At 43.0% G+C, this 18,678-nt stretch overlaps 1 protein-coding gene across 1 annotated transcript in view; it reads right to left on the bottom strand.

Annotated features, from left to right (window-relative positions):
- LOC117531056 (zinc finger CCHC domain-containing protein 24-like) overlaps positions 1-8,908 on the bottom strand; it is a 45,982-nt gene extending 37,074 nt beyond the window's left edge. The window contains exon 1 of the mRNA XM_034194072.1: positions 8,552-8,908. Within this exon, the coding sequence (XP_034049963.1) occupies positions 8,552-8,788 (237 nt within the window). The 5' untranslated portion in view covers positions 8,789-8,908. The remainder of the gene's footprint in view (positions 1-8,551) is intronic.
- Positions 8,909-18,678: the final 9,770 nt, after the last annotated feature.

The following is an 18,678-nucleotide window of genomic DNA, read 5'->3' as shown; positions in this document are numbered from 1 at the left end:
AGCACGGGCCGAGGCGGAGGATTAGCAGCAATCTTCCATTCCAGCTTATTAATTAATCAAAACCCAGACAGAGCTTTAATTCATTTGAAAGCTTGACTCTTAGTCTTGTCCATCCAAATTGGAAGTCCCAAAAACCAGTTTTATTTGTTATTATCTATCATCCACCTGGTCGTTACTGTGAGTTTCTCTGTGAATTTTCAGACCTTTTGTCTGACTTAGTGCTTAGCTCAGATAAGATAATTATAGTGGGCGATTTTAATATCCACACAGATGCTGAGAATGACAGCCTCAACACTGCATTTAATCTATTATTAGACTCTATTGGCTTTGCTCAAAATGTAAATGAGTCCACCCACCACTTTAATCATATCTTAGATCTTGTTCTGACTTATGGTATGGAAATAGAAGACTTAACAGTATTCCCTGAAAACTCCCTTCTGTCTGATCATTTCTTAATAACATTTACATTTACTCTGATGGACTACCCAGCAGTGGGGAATAAGTTTCATTACACTAGAAGTCTTTCAGAAAGCGCTGTAACTAGGTTTAAGGATATGATTCCTTCTTTATGTTCTCTAATGCCATATACCAACACAGTGCAGAGTAGCTACCTAAACTCTGTAAGTGAGATAGAGTATCTCGTCAATAGTTTTACATCCTCATTGAAGACAACTTTGGATGCTGTAGCTCCTCTGAAAAAGAGAGCTTTAAATCAGAAGTGCCTGACTCCGTGGTATAACTCACAAACTCGCAGCTTAAAGCAGATAACCCGTAAGTTGGAGAGGAAATGGCGTCTCACTAATTTAGAAGATCTTCATTTAGCCTGGAAAAAGAGTCTGTTGCTCTATAAAAAAGCCCTCCGTAAGCTAGGACATCTTTCTACTCATCACTAATTGAAGAAAATAAGAACAACCCCAGGTTTCTTTTCAGCACTGTAGCCAGGCTGACAAAGAGTCAGAGCTCTATTGAGCTGAGTATTCCATTAACTTTAACTAGTAATGACTTCATGACTTTCTTTGCTAACAAAATTTTAATTATTAGAGAAAAAATTACTCATAACCATCCCAAAGACGTATCGTTATCTTTGGCTGCTTTCAGTGATGCCGGTATTTGGTTAGACTCTTTCTCTCAGATTGTTCTGTCTGAGTTATTTTCATTAGTTACTTCATCCAAACCATCAACATGTCCATTAGACCCCATTCCTACCAGGCTGCTCAAGGAAGCCCTACCATTATTTAATGCTTCGATCTTAAATATGATCAATCTATCTTTGTTAGTTGGCTATGTACCACAGGCTTTTAAGGTGGCAGTAATTAAACCATTACTTAAAAGCCATCACTTGACCCAGCTATCTTAGCTAATTATAGGCCAATCTCCAACCTTCCTTTTCTCTCAAAAATTCTTGAAAGGGTAGTTGTAAAACAGCTAACTGATCATCTGCAGAGGAATGGTCTATTTGAAGAGTTTCAGTCAGGTTTTAGAATTCATCATAGTACAGAAACAGCATTAGTGAAGGTTACAAATGATGGCCTCAGACAGTGGACTCATCTCTGTGCTTGTTCTGTTAGACCTCAGTGCTGCTTTTGATACTGTTGACCATAAAATTTTATTACAGAGATTAGAGCATGCCATAGGTATTAAAGGCACTGCGCTGTGGTGGTTTGAATCATATTTGTCTAATAGATTACAATTTGTTCATGTAAATGGGGAATCTTCTTCACAGACTAAGGTTAATTATGGAGTTCCACAAGGTTCTGTGCTAGGACCAATTTTATTCACTTTATACATGCTTCCCTTAGGCAGTATTATTAGACGGTATTGCTTAAATTTTCATTGTTACGCAGATGATACCCAGCTTTATCTATCCATGAAGCCAGAGGACACACACCAATTAGCTAAACTGCAGGATTGTCTTACAGACATAAAGACATGGATGACCTCTAATTTCCTGCTTTTAAAGTTATTGTACTTGGCCCCACAAATCTTAGAAACATGGTGTCTAACCAGATCCTTACTCTGGATGGCATTACCCTGACCTCTAGTAATACTGTGAGAAATCTTGGAGTCATTTTTGATCAGGATATGTCATTCAAAGCGCATATTAAACAAATATGTAGGACTGCTTTTTTGCATTTACGCAATATCTCTAAAATTAGAAAGGTCTTGTCTCAGAGTGATGCTGAAAAACTAATTCATGCATTTATTTCATCTAGGCTGGACTATTGTAATTCATTATTATCAGGTTGTCCTAAAAGTTCCCTGAAAAGCCTTCAGTTAATTCAAAATGCTGCAGCTAGAGTACTAACGGGGACTAGAAGGAGAGAGCATATCTCACCCATATTGGCCTCTCTTCATTGGCTTCCTGTTAATTCTAGAATAGAATTTAAAATTCTTCTTCTTACTTATAAGGTTTTGAATAATCAGGTCCCATCTTATCTTAGGGACCTCGTAGTACCATATCACCCCAATAGAGCGCTTCGCTCTCAGACTGCAGGCTTACTTGTAGTTCCTAGGGTTTGTAAGAGTAGAATGGGAGGCAGAGCCTTCAGCTTTCAGGCTCCTCTCCTGTGGAACCAGCTCCCAATTCAGATCAGGGAGACAGACACCCTCTCTACTTTTAAGATTAGGCTTAAAACTTTCCTTTTTGCTAAAGCTTATAGTTAGGGCTGGATCAGGTGACCCTGAACCATCCCTTAGTTATGCTGCTATAGACTTAGACTGCTGGGGGGTTCCCATGATGCACTGTTTCTTTCTCTTTTTGCTCTGTATGCACCACTCTGCATTTAATCATTAGTGATCAATCTCTGCTCCCCTCCACAGCATGTCTTTTTCCTGGTTCTCTCCCTCAGCCCCAACCAGTCCCAGCAGAAGACTGCCCCTCCCTGAGCCTGGTTCTGCTGGAGGTTTCTTCCTGTTAAAAGGGAGTTTTTCCTTCCCACTGTAGCCAAGTGCTTGCTCACAGGGGGTCGTTTTGACCGTTGGGGTTTTACATAATTATTGTATGGTCTTGCCTTACAATATAAAGCACCTTGGGGCAACTGTTTGTTGTGATTTGGCGCTATATAAAAAAAAAATTGAAATTGAATTGAACTTATATTCAGTTGAATACACCACAAAGACAAGATATTTAATGTTCAAACTGATAAACTTTATTGTTTCTGTGCAAATATTTGCTCATTTTGAAATGGATGCCTGCAACATGTTTCAAAAAAGCTGGGACAGTGGTATGTTTACCACTGTGTTACATCACCTTTCCTTCTAAAAACACTCAATAAGCATTTGGGAACTGAGGACACTAACTGTTGAAGCTTTGTAGGTGGAATTCTTTCTCAATCTTGCTTGATGTACGACTTCAGTTGTTCAACAGTCCGGGGTCTCCGTCGTTGTATTTTGTGATTCATAATGCCCCACACATTTTCAATGGGTGACAGGTCTGGACTGCAGGCAGGCTAGTCTAGTACCCGCACTCTTTTACAACAAAGCCACGCTGTTGTAACACGTGCAGAATGTGGCTTGGCATTGTCTTGCTGAAATAAGCAGGGACGTCCCTGAAAAAGACGTTGCTTGGATGGCAGCATGTTTTGCTCCCAAACCTGGATGTACCTTTCAGCATTGATGGTGCCATCACAGATGTGTAAGTTGCCCATGCCATGGGCACTAACACACCCCCATACCATCACAGATGCTGGCTTTTGAACTTTGTGCTGGTAACAATCTCTTTTGTCCGGAGGACACGCTGTCCATGATTTCCAAAAACAATTTGAAATGTGGACTCATCAGACCACAGCACACTTTTCCACTTTGCATCTGTCCATTTCAAATGAGCTCAGGCCCAGAGAAGGTGGTGGTGTTTCTGGATGTTGTTGATATATGGCTTTCACTTTGCATGGTAGAGTTTTAACTTGCATTTGTAGATGTAGCAAAGAACTGTGTTAACTGATAATGGTTTTCTGAAGTGTTCCTGAACCCACACGGTAAGATCCTTTACACAATGATGTCAGTTTTTAATGTCGTGCCGCTTGAGGGATCGAAGGTCACGGGCATTCAGTGTTGGTTTTCAGCCTTGCTGCTTACGTGTAGGAAGTATTCCAAATTCTCTGAATCTTCTGATTGTATTATGGACTGTAGATGATGGAATCCCTAAATTCCTTGCAATTGAATGTTGAGAAATATTGTTCTTAAACTGTTGGACTATTTTTTTCACACAGTTGGTCACAAAGTGGTGATCCTCGCCCCATCTTTGCTTATGAATGGCTGAGCCTTTTGGAGATGCTCATTTTATACCCAATCAAGGTTATGGTTGGGTTAAGGTTGTGGTTTGGGTTAGATTAAACTCTGTGGTGTCTTCCGTGAGATATAAGCATTTTTATGTCTATAGTGTGGTACTCACACAAACAGGTTGGCTGACTTCAACAGTCAGGAAAGTGTGTATAGTATGTACACTTGAACTGTGATGACAGTATTTTGAGCACATGTGACTGATTAAATGTATTTCTGTCTGTCAACACTTGCAGGCACCATTGGATGTGCACCATTTTCTCAGATGGCAACGGTCAACATTTTGGAAAGATTCTATGAACTCTTTCTCCCTGTGCCATACCTCCTGCAGCTGCACATGTACAGAGCACCTTCAACACACGGGGACTGCACCAGCGTATAAAACACATATTCATATGGAATTATACAGCTTTACTAAACAAACTGCAGTGGCTTTGCTGGCCATCAGACCTCATCATGAGAAATTAAATAAACTGACAAACAAGCTCATTTGAAGCCATATGTATTGTATCTTTAAATCCATGTGTTGAGAGAGAGAGAGAGAGAGAGAGAAGGAAGAAGTGTCAGCTTTAGCTCCATTCATGTCAAATCCTTTCCACAGGGTTGGGAGAACTTGTGACTGTGTTATTTGAGTTTTAGAACATAACAGCTGCAAAACAATCAAAAAAGTGTGTTTTGTCTGTTTTATTTGTTAAATGGTTTCTAACATTTCTGTGTGTAAATGGTCTCTCTCTCTCTCTCTCTCTCTCTCTCTCTCTCTCTCTCTCTTTCTCTCTCTCTCTCTCTCTCTCTGTCTCTCTCTCTCTCTCTCTCTCTCTCTCACAGACCCCATTCAGTGTATATCTCACTCTGATACTTCCATCACTTTTTTGTGGCTACATTTGTACCAAATCCTTCCCACGGTGTTGTGTGAATGTGTGATTGTGCTATTTAAGTCTTAGCTGATAAGATTGGATTTGATATATTTCTGTGTGGAAACAGTCTCTCTCTCTCTCTCTCTCTCTCTCTCTCTCTCTCTCTCTCTCTCTCTCTCTCTCTCTCTCTCTCTCTCTCTCTCTCTCTCTCTCTCTCTCTCTCTCTCTCACCTGCTTCTGCCTCACTCAACTATCTCCATTCTCTATTTCTTTTGGCCTGAAAATTCATACAGAATCCTTTCTGCAGGGTTGTGTGGAGGTACAATGTAACCATGTTATTTATCTCTCTGATTTAGTACACTTTTGTATGGAAACAATCTCTCTTCTCACTGACAACCACACCTGCTCCTAATCCATCATCAATCCAGCATCCACTAACCATCAAACAGGTGTCAGATATGTCTATGGAGTAATAAAGCAAAGGTTCTTATTTGATTGATCTGGTGGATCAAAGTTCACCAGATATTAAAAGGGTTTGTCCTTATTATGTCCATGTTTAAGCTGGTGAGTTACAAAATGATAGTATTTATTACACTGTATGCTGATGGTAGCACAAGGTATTATTATCGCTCATGTGTTGCTGTCTACAAAGTAACTGCAAAAAGGGTGAGCAGACATTCACTAAAATTGGCAAAATTCCTTGGGTCTGTTTCTGTAATCCGCATTGTGTCTGTCCCTCACTGCACTTGAACCCAAGACCTCTGGGAAGTGGATACACTAACAATGAGGATGAAACACAAGTACACCAACATTTGTGTTGGTTGGGGAGTGAAGTTTGTTGACTGGACAGCACTGTACCCCAAGGCTGCCTATAAGTTCATTAACTTTTAGAGCACATCAGTCAAAGGTTAAGGTCATCCAACACTGACTCCAAAAAAACACACATTTTCCAGGACCTTTCTGCAGTCAACAGGGTTAGAAAGATGATGTCAAGTTCATATCACTCAGAAATTAATTTGTAATTAAATGGTATGAGTGATACTATACCAGTCTTTTGAAAAAAATATTATGCGGAGCAGTACTGTCTGTGCACGCAGGGATAGTAGTGTTGCCTTACAGCAAGAAGGTTGTGGGATCACTTCCAGAGGTGTAAAACTCCAGCTTCAGAAAGTAAAAGTCCAACCACATATGTGTTCCATCTTCTTAATAAACCAGCAGATTGTAATTAGTTCAGCTCTTCAGGCAGGTGGATGAGCTGTTTTAGGTGAACAGGTAGAAGCAACACATGGGAGGGTTTTTACTTTTGAAGCCGGAGTTTTACACTTCTGATCGCTTCCCACCTGGTTCTTTCTGTATGGAGTTTGCATGTTCTCCCCGTGTCTGTGTGCTCAACAAAAATATAAACGCAACACTTTTGGTTTTGCTCCCATTTTGTATGAGATGAACTCAAAGATCTAAAACTTTTTCCACATACACAATATCACCATTTCCCTCAAATATTGTTCATAAACCAGTCTAAATCTGTGATAGTGAGCACTGCTCCTTTGCTGAGATAATCCATCCCACCTCACAGGTGTGCCATATCAAGATGCTGATTAGACACCATGATTAGTGCACAGGTGTGCCTTAGACTGCCCACAATAAAAGGCCACTCTGAAAGGTGCAGTTTTGTTTTATTGGGGGGGGGGATACCAGTCAGTATCTGGTGTGACCACCATTTGCCTCATGCAGTGCAACACATCTCCTTCGCATAGAGTTGATCAGGTTGTCAATTGTGGACTGTGGAATGTTGGTCCACTCCTCTTCAATGGCTGTGCAAAGTTGCGACGACGAACTGGAGTCAGGCCGAGACCCCGATGAGGACGACGAGCATGCAGATGAGCTTCCCTGAGACGATTTCTGACAGTTTGTGCAGAAATTCTTTGGTTATGCAAACCGATTGTTTCAGCAGCTGTCCGAGTGGCTGGTCTCAGACGATCTTGGAGGTGAACATGCTGGATGTGGAGGTCCTGGGCTGGTGTGGTTACACGTGGTCTGCGGTTGTGAGGCTGGTTGGATGTACTGCCAAATTCTCTGAAACGCCTTTGGAGACGGCTTATGGTAGAGAAATGAACATTCAATACACAAGCAACAGCTCTGGTTGACATTCCTGCTGTCAGCATGCCAATTGCACGCTCCCTCAAATCTTGCGACATCTGTGGCATTGTCCTGTGTGATAAAACTGCACCTTTCAGAGTGGCCTTTTATTGTGGGCAGTCTAAGGCACACCTGTGCACTAATCATGGTGTCTAATCAGCACCTTGGTATGGCACACCTGTGAGGTGGGATGGATTATCTCAGCAAAGGAGAAGTGCTCACTATCACAGATTTAGACTGGTTTGTGAACAATATTTGAGGGAAATGGTGATATTGTGTATGTGGAAAAAGTTTTAGATCTTTGAGTTCATCTCATACAAAATGGGAGCAAAACCAAAAGTGTTGCATTTATATTTTTGTTGAGTGTATATATATATATATATATATATATATATATATATATATATATATATATATATATATATATATAGTATAATTGCATTTTATTTATTTATTTTTGCATGTTCTGTTATATGAATGAACATCTACCATTTATATATTTTCCAGAGTATAAAAATGCTTCTTGATGAGAAAAAATCCAAAATATAAGTCTGATAAATTGTCCATTTTTTCTGTAATTTCACCTTTTTAATTTTGGATTTTTGTGCATTGTTACAGTGTGCCTTTTTTATGATTGTCATTTATCCTTTCATTATTACAGTTTATTTTGTTTAGTGATTTGATTCTTTGTAAATTTCAATTTCAATTTATTTTCATTTATATAGCGCCTAATCACAACAGAGTTGCCTCAAGCAGCGGTCAGGAAAAACTCCCTCTGAGGAAGAAACCCTAAGCAGACCAGACTCAAAGGGGTGACCCTCTGCTTGGGCCAGTTGGAAAGTCCGATATAAGTACTCATAATTTTATTATTAATAACCAGAGGTGAGATGGAGTCACTCTCAAGTCATCAATCAGCAAGTCCCAAGTCAAGTCTCAAGTCAGCTTGCAAACAATTGGCGGTCATTATGACTTGAGACTTGACTTGGGACTTGCTGATTCATGACTTGATGGTGACTTTGTCCCACCTCTGTTAATAACAAAGGCATGATTTTTCAGTATATAAGTCGCAGTGACATATAAGTCACAGGACTTTCCAAACCAGCAAAAAAACAAACTGTGATTTATACTCCAGAAAACCTTCTTTTAAATGTTTGCTTTTAACAACTGATTTCATCCTGTTCCATCCTCACACAATTGACCCCCCAGTCCATGGAACAACGGGCGCACTGGGGTAAAAAGCGCAATGTCGGATATGCGCCGGGCACAAAGTGCGCATCACTGACCTCAGTCCTCAGGTGGAAGAAGTTACTGACACACTTGGAGCTCAGATCAGCCGCGCTGCGCTTGGTGCAGTTCAAGTCCTGAGTGTCCAGTTCGGCTGTGAACGCATCCGAGGCGTTGGGAGAGTCCCTCAGAGACATGTAGACCCAGTTGAGCAGCTGGGCGGGTTGGTACACAGCGGTACCGGCGTCTATGGCAGACATCACCCTGTCTGTGGTGAGCTGCGCCTCCAGGACCATCAGCGTCAGAACCGCCAGCGTTTCTCCGTTGGACAAGTCCTTTCAGTCATGTCCCTGCTGCTCCGAAGGTGTCTGTCTGTGTGTGAGAGAGAGAGGGAGAGAAAGAGAGAGAGAGAGTCCCACAGACCCACAGCCACAGCTCCTCAGTGAACGCGTCACCGTGCCAGAAGCTTTACGCAGGCAGAGCGCACAGATCAGTGAGCGCGCAGGGCTCCAGGGTCTGCTGCGTCACAGCGCAGAGGAGGTCCAACGTCAGCCTCAAACACAACGCATACTGGAAATGATAATAATGGGTTGAAACAAAAGCCAAATAACCAGAAAAAGTCCTCTCAGGACTTTATGGTTCCATTGTTCATTGGTTTCCTCAAAAAGTAGAGTCATTCTTTCTAGATGAATACAACAACTCAACATTATAAATGCTGTCTCTCAACTAAATAAAATAATTTTTAAAATGTATAAAATGAGGTAAACTAATACTGATGCACAGGATTAAAAAAAGTTTGTTTTCTCATGTAAAATTCTTCCATCAAATACATGTCTGCCACCTGCTGGCCATGTCAGGTCTTGCAGCAGAGAATAATTTTATTGTTGCATGATGGAACTTAAGAGCAGTTGTGGCTGAGATTAATGTATCTGTATCTTTAAATGAGCTTGTTTGTCCATTTGCTTAATTTTTTACCAATATCCTTCCAGTGTTTGCAGCATTTCATTAATGCTGTAGTCAGCTGAATATGCTTTTTAAAGAAATGTAATAAATCAATAAATAAATAAGTTAAGGATGGCTTTATTTCCATTTTTCTTCAAATTCTCCTGAATGATTAATCGTCAGAATTAAGATTATTTTCATATATTGTTATCAAATTTTTTACTGATGATTCATATTCTGATAGGCAAGAACTGATTACATTTCCAAGGTCATAGGTCAAAGGTAGGAAACATCTGGGAAAATACCTATTTTTAACATTAAAAATTTATAACTGTCAAAAAAGATCAAATTTCATTCATATTTGAGACTGTTATGTAGGATGGTATCCTTTATCGACTGACAAAGTTTGATCTGGATCTGATCCAGATTACAGATTTTGTGGCCAATTAAATTTAATATTGAAAAGTCCATTTGATGTACATTTTGCACTATAACTCAAACAAAAGTACCTCAATCGCTCTCATTTCTGACAATGAGGTGCAAACTGATATTTGATTTTAACAATGAAAAGCCCTTTTGATATATATGTTGTGAAAGTGTCGTGACACGGACCCACAACAGGGGGCGTTAATGAACGGACAATGGATAAGCCAAAAGTAAAAATTTAATGTTGTGAATCGCACAACGACGTACAGACAATAACAATATGGTGGACTGTCAATTATACACAAAGTGACGTGTGGGCAGGCTCGACGATAGAAGACGCCTGGCGAGAGAAGAGCCAGATCCCACACAGCTTCCACCACCAACGGAGCTGAAGAACACCGGAGCCGCCAAGCCCTGCGCCCCAGGTGGCCACTGTCTTCAGCAGTCAGACCCGGTACTGCTGGCAGAGAACAGAGACAGTCCTGATGAGTGTGAGTTCGCACACTCAGTAATCCCACAGTCTGTATACAGTTATGAGGGAAAACCTCCACCTCCAATCACACACTCGTGCAGCTCCTGTCTAACCACTTGTATGGTTGGGGTGTGAAGCGAAGCCGTCGCTGATCACACCAAACGCCAATCGCACAGATAAGGCAACACCCACAGGAAAACGGCTGCAAAGAAGTTCAGACTATTAGTCAGTGTTAGGTGTAGCAGAGGAATTACCTGAATGGTAGCTGATTTCTCAGCGAGGAGGTGGAGTTGCAGTCCGGCCTTTATGGTGATGGTGATGAGATGAATGACTGACAGCTGGTGCTGATGATGAGTGACAGCTGTCACTTCCAGTGGCTCCGGCGCCCTCTCGTGCTTGAAGCCCGCACTCCAAGCAGGGCGCCATCTGGTGGTGGTGGGCCAGCAGTACCTCCTCTTCAGCGGCCCACACAACAGGACCCCCCCCTCAATGGGCGCCTCCTGGCGCCCGACCAGGGTTGTCCGGGTGCAGAAATCGGCCAGGAGGGCCGGGTCCAGGATGAAGCTCCTCTTCACCCAGGAGCGTTCTTCGGGTCCATATCCTTCCCAGTCCACCAAATACTGGAACCCCCGGCCCTTTCGACGAACGTCCAGGAGTCGGCGCACAGTCCAAGCCGGCTCCCCGTCGATGATCCGGGCAGGCGGCGGCGCCGGTCCAGGGGCACAGAGGGGAGAGGTGTGGCAGGGTTTGAGTCTGGAGACGTGGAATACTGGATCATCCGCAGTGAAGCTGAAGCTGCCAGCTTCACTGCGGCTGGACTGAGGACCTTCACGATGGTGAAGGGTCCTATAAATCTGTCCTTAAGCTTCTGGGATTCCATTTGTAGAGGTATGTCCTTTGTGGATAACCAGACCGCCTGCCCGGGCTGGTATGCAGGGGCCGGGGAACGCCGGCGGTCTGCATGGGCCTTAGCCCTCGTCCGGGCTCTGAGCAGGGCAGAGCGGGCGGTACGCCACACCCGATGGCACTTCCTCAGATGGGCCTGGACCGAGGGCACCCCGACCTCTCCCTCCACTAGCGGAAACAATGGGGGCTGGTACCCCAAACACACCTCAAACGGGGAGAGGCCGGTGGCAGATGAAACTTGGCTATTATGAGCGTACTCGATCCAGGCCAGATGGTTACTCCAGGCCGTTGGGTGCGCGGAGGTCACGCAGCGGAGGGCCTGCTCCAGTTCCTGGTTCGTCCGCTCTGCCTGCCCATTCGTCTGGGGGTGGTACCCAGACGAGAGACTGACGGTGGCCCCCAGTTCCCTGCAGAAACTCCTCCAGACCTGGGAGGAGAACTGAGGACCACGATCCGAGACAATGTCCGATGGAATCCCATGCAGACGCACGACATGGTGGACCAGGAGGTCTGCAGTCTCCTGGGCCGTCGGGAGCTTCGGGAGGGCCATGAAGTGGGCCGCCTTGGAGAACCGGTCCACTATCGTGAGGATGGCAGTCATGCTCTGGGACGGCGGGAGGCCCGTGACAAAGTCCAGGCCGATGTAAGACCAGGGGCGATGAGGCACGGGCAGAGGCTGGAGCAGGCCTTGGGCCTTGTAGTGGTCGGCTTTGCCCCTGGCACAGGTGGTGCAGGCCTGGACATACTCCCGGACGTCGGCTTCCATAGACGCCCACCAGAAGCGCTGCCAGACCACTGCCACGGTCCTTCGCACCCCTGGATGACAGGAGAGCTTGGAACCGTGACAGAAGTCAAGGACCGCAGCCCTGGCCTCTGGTGGGACGTACGATTTGTTCTTCGGACCTGTCCCCGGGTCCAGGCTCCGTGTCAGGGCCTCCCGGACGGTCTTCTCCACGTCCCAGGTAAGGGTGGCCACGACAGTGGACTCGGGGATGATGGTTTCAGGGGGGTCTGACAGCTTGGTCTTGACCTCCTCTTCATGCACCCGGGACAGGGCGTCAGATCGTTGGTTTTTTGTCCCGGGGCGGTAGGTTATCCGGAAGTCAAAACACCCGAAGAACAGCGACCAGCGGGCTTGCCTGGGGTTCAGACGCCTGGCGGTCCGAATGTACTCCAGGTTCCGATGGTCCGTGAAAACCGTAAATGGTACCGATGAACTGTAAATCCCACTGAGGCATTTTGTGATTTTGGGCTACATTAATAAGATTTCTTCTGAGCCAAATGCTTGAGAAAGACTTTTCCCACTTTTCTTTGTCAATAGCCATCTAAAGTAGAGAGGAAATAAATAAAAAAATCCAATTCATTGTCAAGATGCACAACAATAATCTTAGTAGAGGCTCTAAGCCACAAAATATGGCCGAATCGTTCACTTTGTGATAGAAGCACCAACGTTGGCTTAAATGTAGTTTATTATATGCCCTTTCAAAAAAAAAGTAACAGTTCCATGAAATATCTCAAGGAGAACTGGGGGAAATCTAACCCTCAACTGATATACCCAAAGATATAAAAAGTGACAGATTTTTCCTGAATTTGTTGGAATGCATCCAACTAAACTTAACTTTAGGAATCCTTACAAATAGATTTGGACATTTTTTTTGTGACATGTGTATGGAAATCATAAGTAATTGCATCTCACCAACAAAAAAGGAGAACTGGGGTCAAATATAATGAAGGTAATATGCTTATTTTTCACACACACATATGCCAAAATAGATTATTCACTTGCATCAAGTAAGTTCAGACATAATTTTATAATAGTTGTTTTAAAATAGATGTTTGATCATAAAGCATTTATTTTTTAATCCCCCAATTTTATATCATTATTAGTTACAGAACCACAGAAATGTGATGACAAACTAATAGGTAATAACATTGTTGTTTTATTCATAAAAAGACACCCTTGTATGTTTTTACAGAATGTATGACTTGTGTTTTACATATAGTATTATCTTTTTTTTTAACTAATGGTTTATGGTGTAAATCTTGACTTTAAAGTAACATTTATATAACTGTTACAGTATAACATAAAATAGACATACTTTATTTCTGAAATATTAGGTTGTTTTTTTTCTTTTGTTTGCAATAGTCATCAATAGTTTTTCTGTCTAAACAAGTAAATGCTACAAACATAAAGACGTTTTTTATCAGTTTTACTCTTGGTGTACAGAAGTTTCAAGTCACTTTGAAATTACTTACTGGGCATATGAGTTTATGTGATGTTTCTATTTTTTGGCAAAGAAAACACAGTGTCCAGTCTGTTACATCTGCAATTGTTTCTGATTCGCTCACTTGAGATGCCATATTGATAAGTACACAAATATAAGCACAACTTTGACAATGTCATATAAAAGCAACCTAATGACTATATACACAAGCAATGTATGCAAGCTATATTCAATTATGTGCCCCTACCCATTTTTTTCAAATTATACAAAGACAATATATGCAAGCTATATACAACAAAATGCCACTACACTACACTACACTACACTACACTACACAATGTCAATTGTTATAACATTATAACGTAACGGAATCTTCCTTGTCCCTCTTCTTATGTAATACCTGCAAATATCAAAATCAACCATGACTATTTAATATTTTTCCATGCCAATGAAAGACAAATATATTTCCAGGAAGTAATCAGATGAAGGAAATATGTACCATACATGTATCATGCATCAGGTCAGCAGTATCAAGAAGCAAAGCAAGCAGAATGTGTACAGCTTGAAGTTTTTCCTAGAAATCAAAGAGTTAATAAGTGCCCAACACCATAGCTACAACATATGAATATGACTGTGCATTCTTCTAGTCTACAGTTTTGTTAGCTGGATGCATAGAGATTAAGCAGTGAGCACTTCTGTTGCTGTTCTGATCCTCCTAAGGGTTGTTTTTCTGGTCAAGACTACCTCAGTTGAAGCTGCAATGAAGCATGCAAATTAACATTTAGAATACAATAGACAATGACGTTCACAATGTATTTACTTTTGATCTAAAAGTAGATAGATAAACACTCTGATGGTAAAACCCTTTTGCAATCAAAATGTTAATAAATTAAATTTTCCACAGGGCCGTCTAGTTAGTATTGAGTTAGCGGATGCATAAAAAGAAATAGAACTTTATTTACTTGTCAAGTGTTTTTGATACATGTTTGTTTTGAAGGCATTATGGTCTTTTTTCTGTTGTTTTACAGCCATCTTAAATTTCAGGATTGAAGCCACATGTAGACACCTTTTGAGCTTACCATAATGATCGGCATTCTTGAAAACATGGGCAACGATACCAATATCATTTCCCTAGAATGACCAGAACTCTTGAAATTAGCTTTCAAGGTCCATTGGCAGCCATATTGAATGTAGCTGTTATTTCTTACAATACATTTGATGTACCCTTAATTGTCATCAGTTAGTGTAAGGATACATTGCTGTGCTAAACATCAAAAGTGTCGGTAGCAATTGTGTTTGTATTACTTACAAAGTAACACATTTTGATTCTGCAATTGTTTTGGCAGCCATATTTGATTTCCAAGATGGCATTGATCACTAATTCTTGCTTATTTTAGGTCATTACATATTATATCAAGCTGAAGAAGGAGTCCTACTTATCTTTGTTGGTAGGTGGGACCCCAGAGGCAGCTGACAGGTACCGGCAGGCCAAGCATGCCGCAGCCCGTGCGGTTGCAGAGGCAAAAACTCGGGTCTGGGAGGAGTTTGGGGAGGCTATGGAGGAGGACTATCGGTCGGCCTCGAAGAGATTCTGGCAAATCATCCGACGCCTCAGGAGGCGGGAGCAGCTCTCCACCAGCACTGTTTACGGTGCGGGTGGGGAGCTGTTGACCCTGACTGGGGATGTTGTCGGGCGGTGGAAGGAGTACTTCGAGGATCTCCTCAATCCCATCATCACGTCTTCCGAAGAGGAAGCAGAGACTGGGGACTCAGAGGCAGACTCATCCATTACCCAGGCCGAAGTCACCGAGGTGGTTAGAAAGCTCCTCGGTGGCAGGGCCCCTGGGGTGGATGAAATCCGTCCCGAGTACCTTAAGTCTCTGGATGTTGTGGGGCTGTCTTGGCTGACACACCTCTGCAACATCGTGTGGCGTTCAGGGACAGTGCCTCTGGATTGGCAGACCAGGGTGGTGGTCCCTCTGTTTAAGAAGGGGGACCGGAGGGTGTGTTCCAACTATAGGGGGATCACACTCCTCAGCCTCCCCGGTAAGGTCTATTCCGGAGTACTGGAGAGGAGAATTTGACCGATGGTCGAACCTCGGATTCAGGAGGAGCAGTGTGGTTTTCGTCCTGGTCACGGCACACTGGACCAGCTCTACACGCTCCATCGGGTGCTCGAGGGTTCGCCCAACCAGTCCACATGTGTTTTGTGGATCTGGAGAAGGCGTTCGACCGTGTCCCTCGGGGCGCCCTGTGGGGAGTGCTCCGGGAGTACGGGGTGCGGGGTCCTTTGCTAAGGGCTATCCGGTCCCGGTACGACCGCAGCAGGAGCTTGGTTCGCATTGCCGGTAGTAAGTCAAACCTGTTTCCAGTGCACGTTGGCCTCCGCCAGGGCTGCCCTTTGTCATCGGTTCTGTTCATTGTTTTTATGGACAGAATTTCTAGGCACAGCCAGGGTGTAGAGGGGGTCTGGTTTGGGAACCACAGAATCTCGTCTCTGCTGTTTGCGGACGACGTGGTTCTGTTGGCTTCGTCAAATCAGGACCTTCAGCGTGCACTGGGGCGGTTTGCAGCCGAGTGTGAAGCATCCGGGATGAAAATCAGCACCTCCAAATCCGAGGCAGATGGTTCTCGACCGGAAAAAGGTGCTTTGTCCTCTTCAGGTCAGTGGAGTGTCCTTGCCTCAAGTGGAGGAGTTTAAGTATCTCGGGGTCTTGTTCACGAGTGAGGGACGGATGGAGCGTGAGATCGATAGACGGATCGGTGCAGCATCTGCAGTGATGCGGTCGCTGTTTTGGACCGTCGTGGTGAAGAGAGAGCTGAGTAGGGAGGCAGAGCTCTCGATTTACCGCTCGATCTACGTTCCGATCCTCACCTATGGTCATGAGATTTGGCTCATGACCGAAAGAATGAGATCGCGAGTACAAGCGGCCGAGATGAGTTTCCTCCGCAGGGTGGCTGGGCGCTTAGAGATAGGGTGAGGAGCTCGGTCACTCGGGAGTAGCTCGGAGTCGGAGTCGAGCCGCTGCTCCTCCACGTCGAAAGGAGTCAGTTGAGGTGGCTCGGGCATCTTTTCCGGATGCCCCCTGGACGCCTCGCTGGAGAGGTGTTCCGGGCACATCCCACTGGGAGGAGGCCCCGGGGAAGACCCAAGACACGCTGGAGGGACTACATCTCTCGGCTGGCTTGGGAACGCCTTGGGGTTCCCCCAGAGGAGCTGGGGGAGGTGTGTGTGGATCGGGAGGTCTGGGCGGCTTTGCTTGAGCTGCTGCCCCCGCGACCCGACTCCGGATAAAGCGGAATAAAATGGATGGATTAACCAACTTACTAAGCTTGGACACCAAGATTGTCATTACATTTATTATTGAATTTTTTTGCTTGATGGCAGCCATCTTGGATTTTCAAGATGGCCGTCATATGTAGACCATTTTTGATTGCACAAATATGACACAGAGCCCAAAAACCTAGAAAAAGACACCAAGACCATCTTCCAACCTCCTTTATAACTCCTAAAATGAGCTAGTATAACTTTATAGGTGGCCATTTTGAAAAAAATGGCTGAAATATACTGTTCCAGTCATACGTGACAATGGAACTGTTCCTAAATCTGTTTCTTATATCAAAACAGATCTGTGTGCAAAATTTGGCACTTCTATCAGAAAGTGAACGATGTTGAGGCTTACAGCCCCTACTATCTGATTATGATGTTCTGCTGCCATCTAGAGTCTTTAATTAATGCAGTTTGAATTTCTTGAACAACCTGCCAAATTTCTGCTGAATTTAAGGTCAAAATTATGGAATGAAATCGGGAATTTCAGACATGCCCATGTTATAATTGAAATAAATGGCAGCAAATACCAAAAGCCTAATTCTTGGGTCCAAGTTCACCCAAAAATGGAATCTGTACCTGCTTGATATAAAGAGCCACACTTCCTTCAATTGACCTTGACTTGTTCCATAAAAACCCGGATGCAATGAAACTCATCAGATGAAGTGGAGAAAAACATGAGTAGATCAGTGAAACCAGGATGTCATCAATTTAACAAGATTAGGGCATTGATTGCTTGTGATGGCCATGCTTTGTTTCCAAAGCTGAAAATTCCTGGTTCAAGGCCATCCCTGTCCATTGTCTATGTAATGTGGAGATGTATCAGGAAGGGCATCAGGCAGAGAACTTAGGCCAAATGTGCAATCCACCGCGGTGACCCCAAATGATACAAGGGAGAAGCCAAAGGGACTTAGTAAGTTAACATTTACTGTTCATTTCGAACCGTTTAAACAATCAGAAAACAAGTGATGTAAGATATATTTTGTGATTGAAGAGCTGTTTTATCAACATTTGTTCTAAATCGGTCAAAAACTCAAATTAAAAGGAAAACAAATCTTGAAGAAACTGGAATAAATAAAACATATTACTTTTTTGATTATTTTTTATTTGAATTTAACCATTGACCAGTATTTTTTAATGACAAATAATTTCTTATTATTATGTTTACCCAATTCCAAATCTTTATTCAAATTGTGTATTAACAAACTGGTGACAGTTTTTACAACAATATACATATTCACCCCAAACCCCCCAAATATTTTTGTTTCTGTGTAAAGCATTGAGGGTAATTCCTGTCATCTTAGAAACAGTGCAAAGACAAAGGTGATTATACTGTATATGATAATGATGATAATGATGTCACTGATACCTCATATCAACAAATCATTAGCTGATTAATGTAAAGTTTTCATCACCTTGTTAGCCAAACTTGCTGTGTCGATATCCTGAAAAATGTTTGTTTTTGATGACATCACTTCATGATGTCTTTATGACATTACAACATACCATTTAATAAACCACTTTCCTACAACATCCCACTCTGTTCTCACTTTGTCGCTCACTTAACTAATAACCGTGAAGGCTTGCCCATCAAAATGGCCGATCGCAGGGGTTTGTGGGTAATTCAGGACCCAATGGAAAACGGTCTATTACAAACTGACATATACTGTACACCACCTCTCAAGCCCTGTTGGTTTTGGAGATATACTTCAATATGCGTATTTCAGAAATATTTTTGACAACGTTGACCTTGACTTTTAACTTAACTGCTCCAAAAGTTCTTTATCTGGAGACTCTGACCAAGTTTGGAGAAAATATACTCACCTGTTTCAGAGTTATTTTGAACACAGACACACATGAGGGCAAAAAAAAAAAAAAAAAAAAAAA

Source organism: Thalassophryne amazonica, chromosome 18 (assembly GCF_902500255.1).
Source record: "Thalassophryne amazonica chromosome 18, fThaAma1.1, whole genome shotgun sequence".
NCBI classification, from domain to species: Eukaryota; Metazoa; Chordata; class Actinopteri; order Batrachoidiformes; family Batrachoididae; genus Thalassophryne; species Thalassophryne amazonica.
Note: the sequence above shows the minus strand (reverse complement) of the source record. Positions and strands in the feature narration are given on the sequence as shown.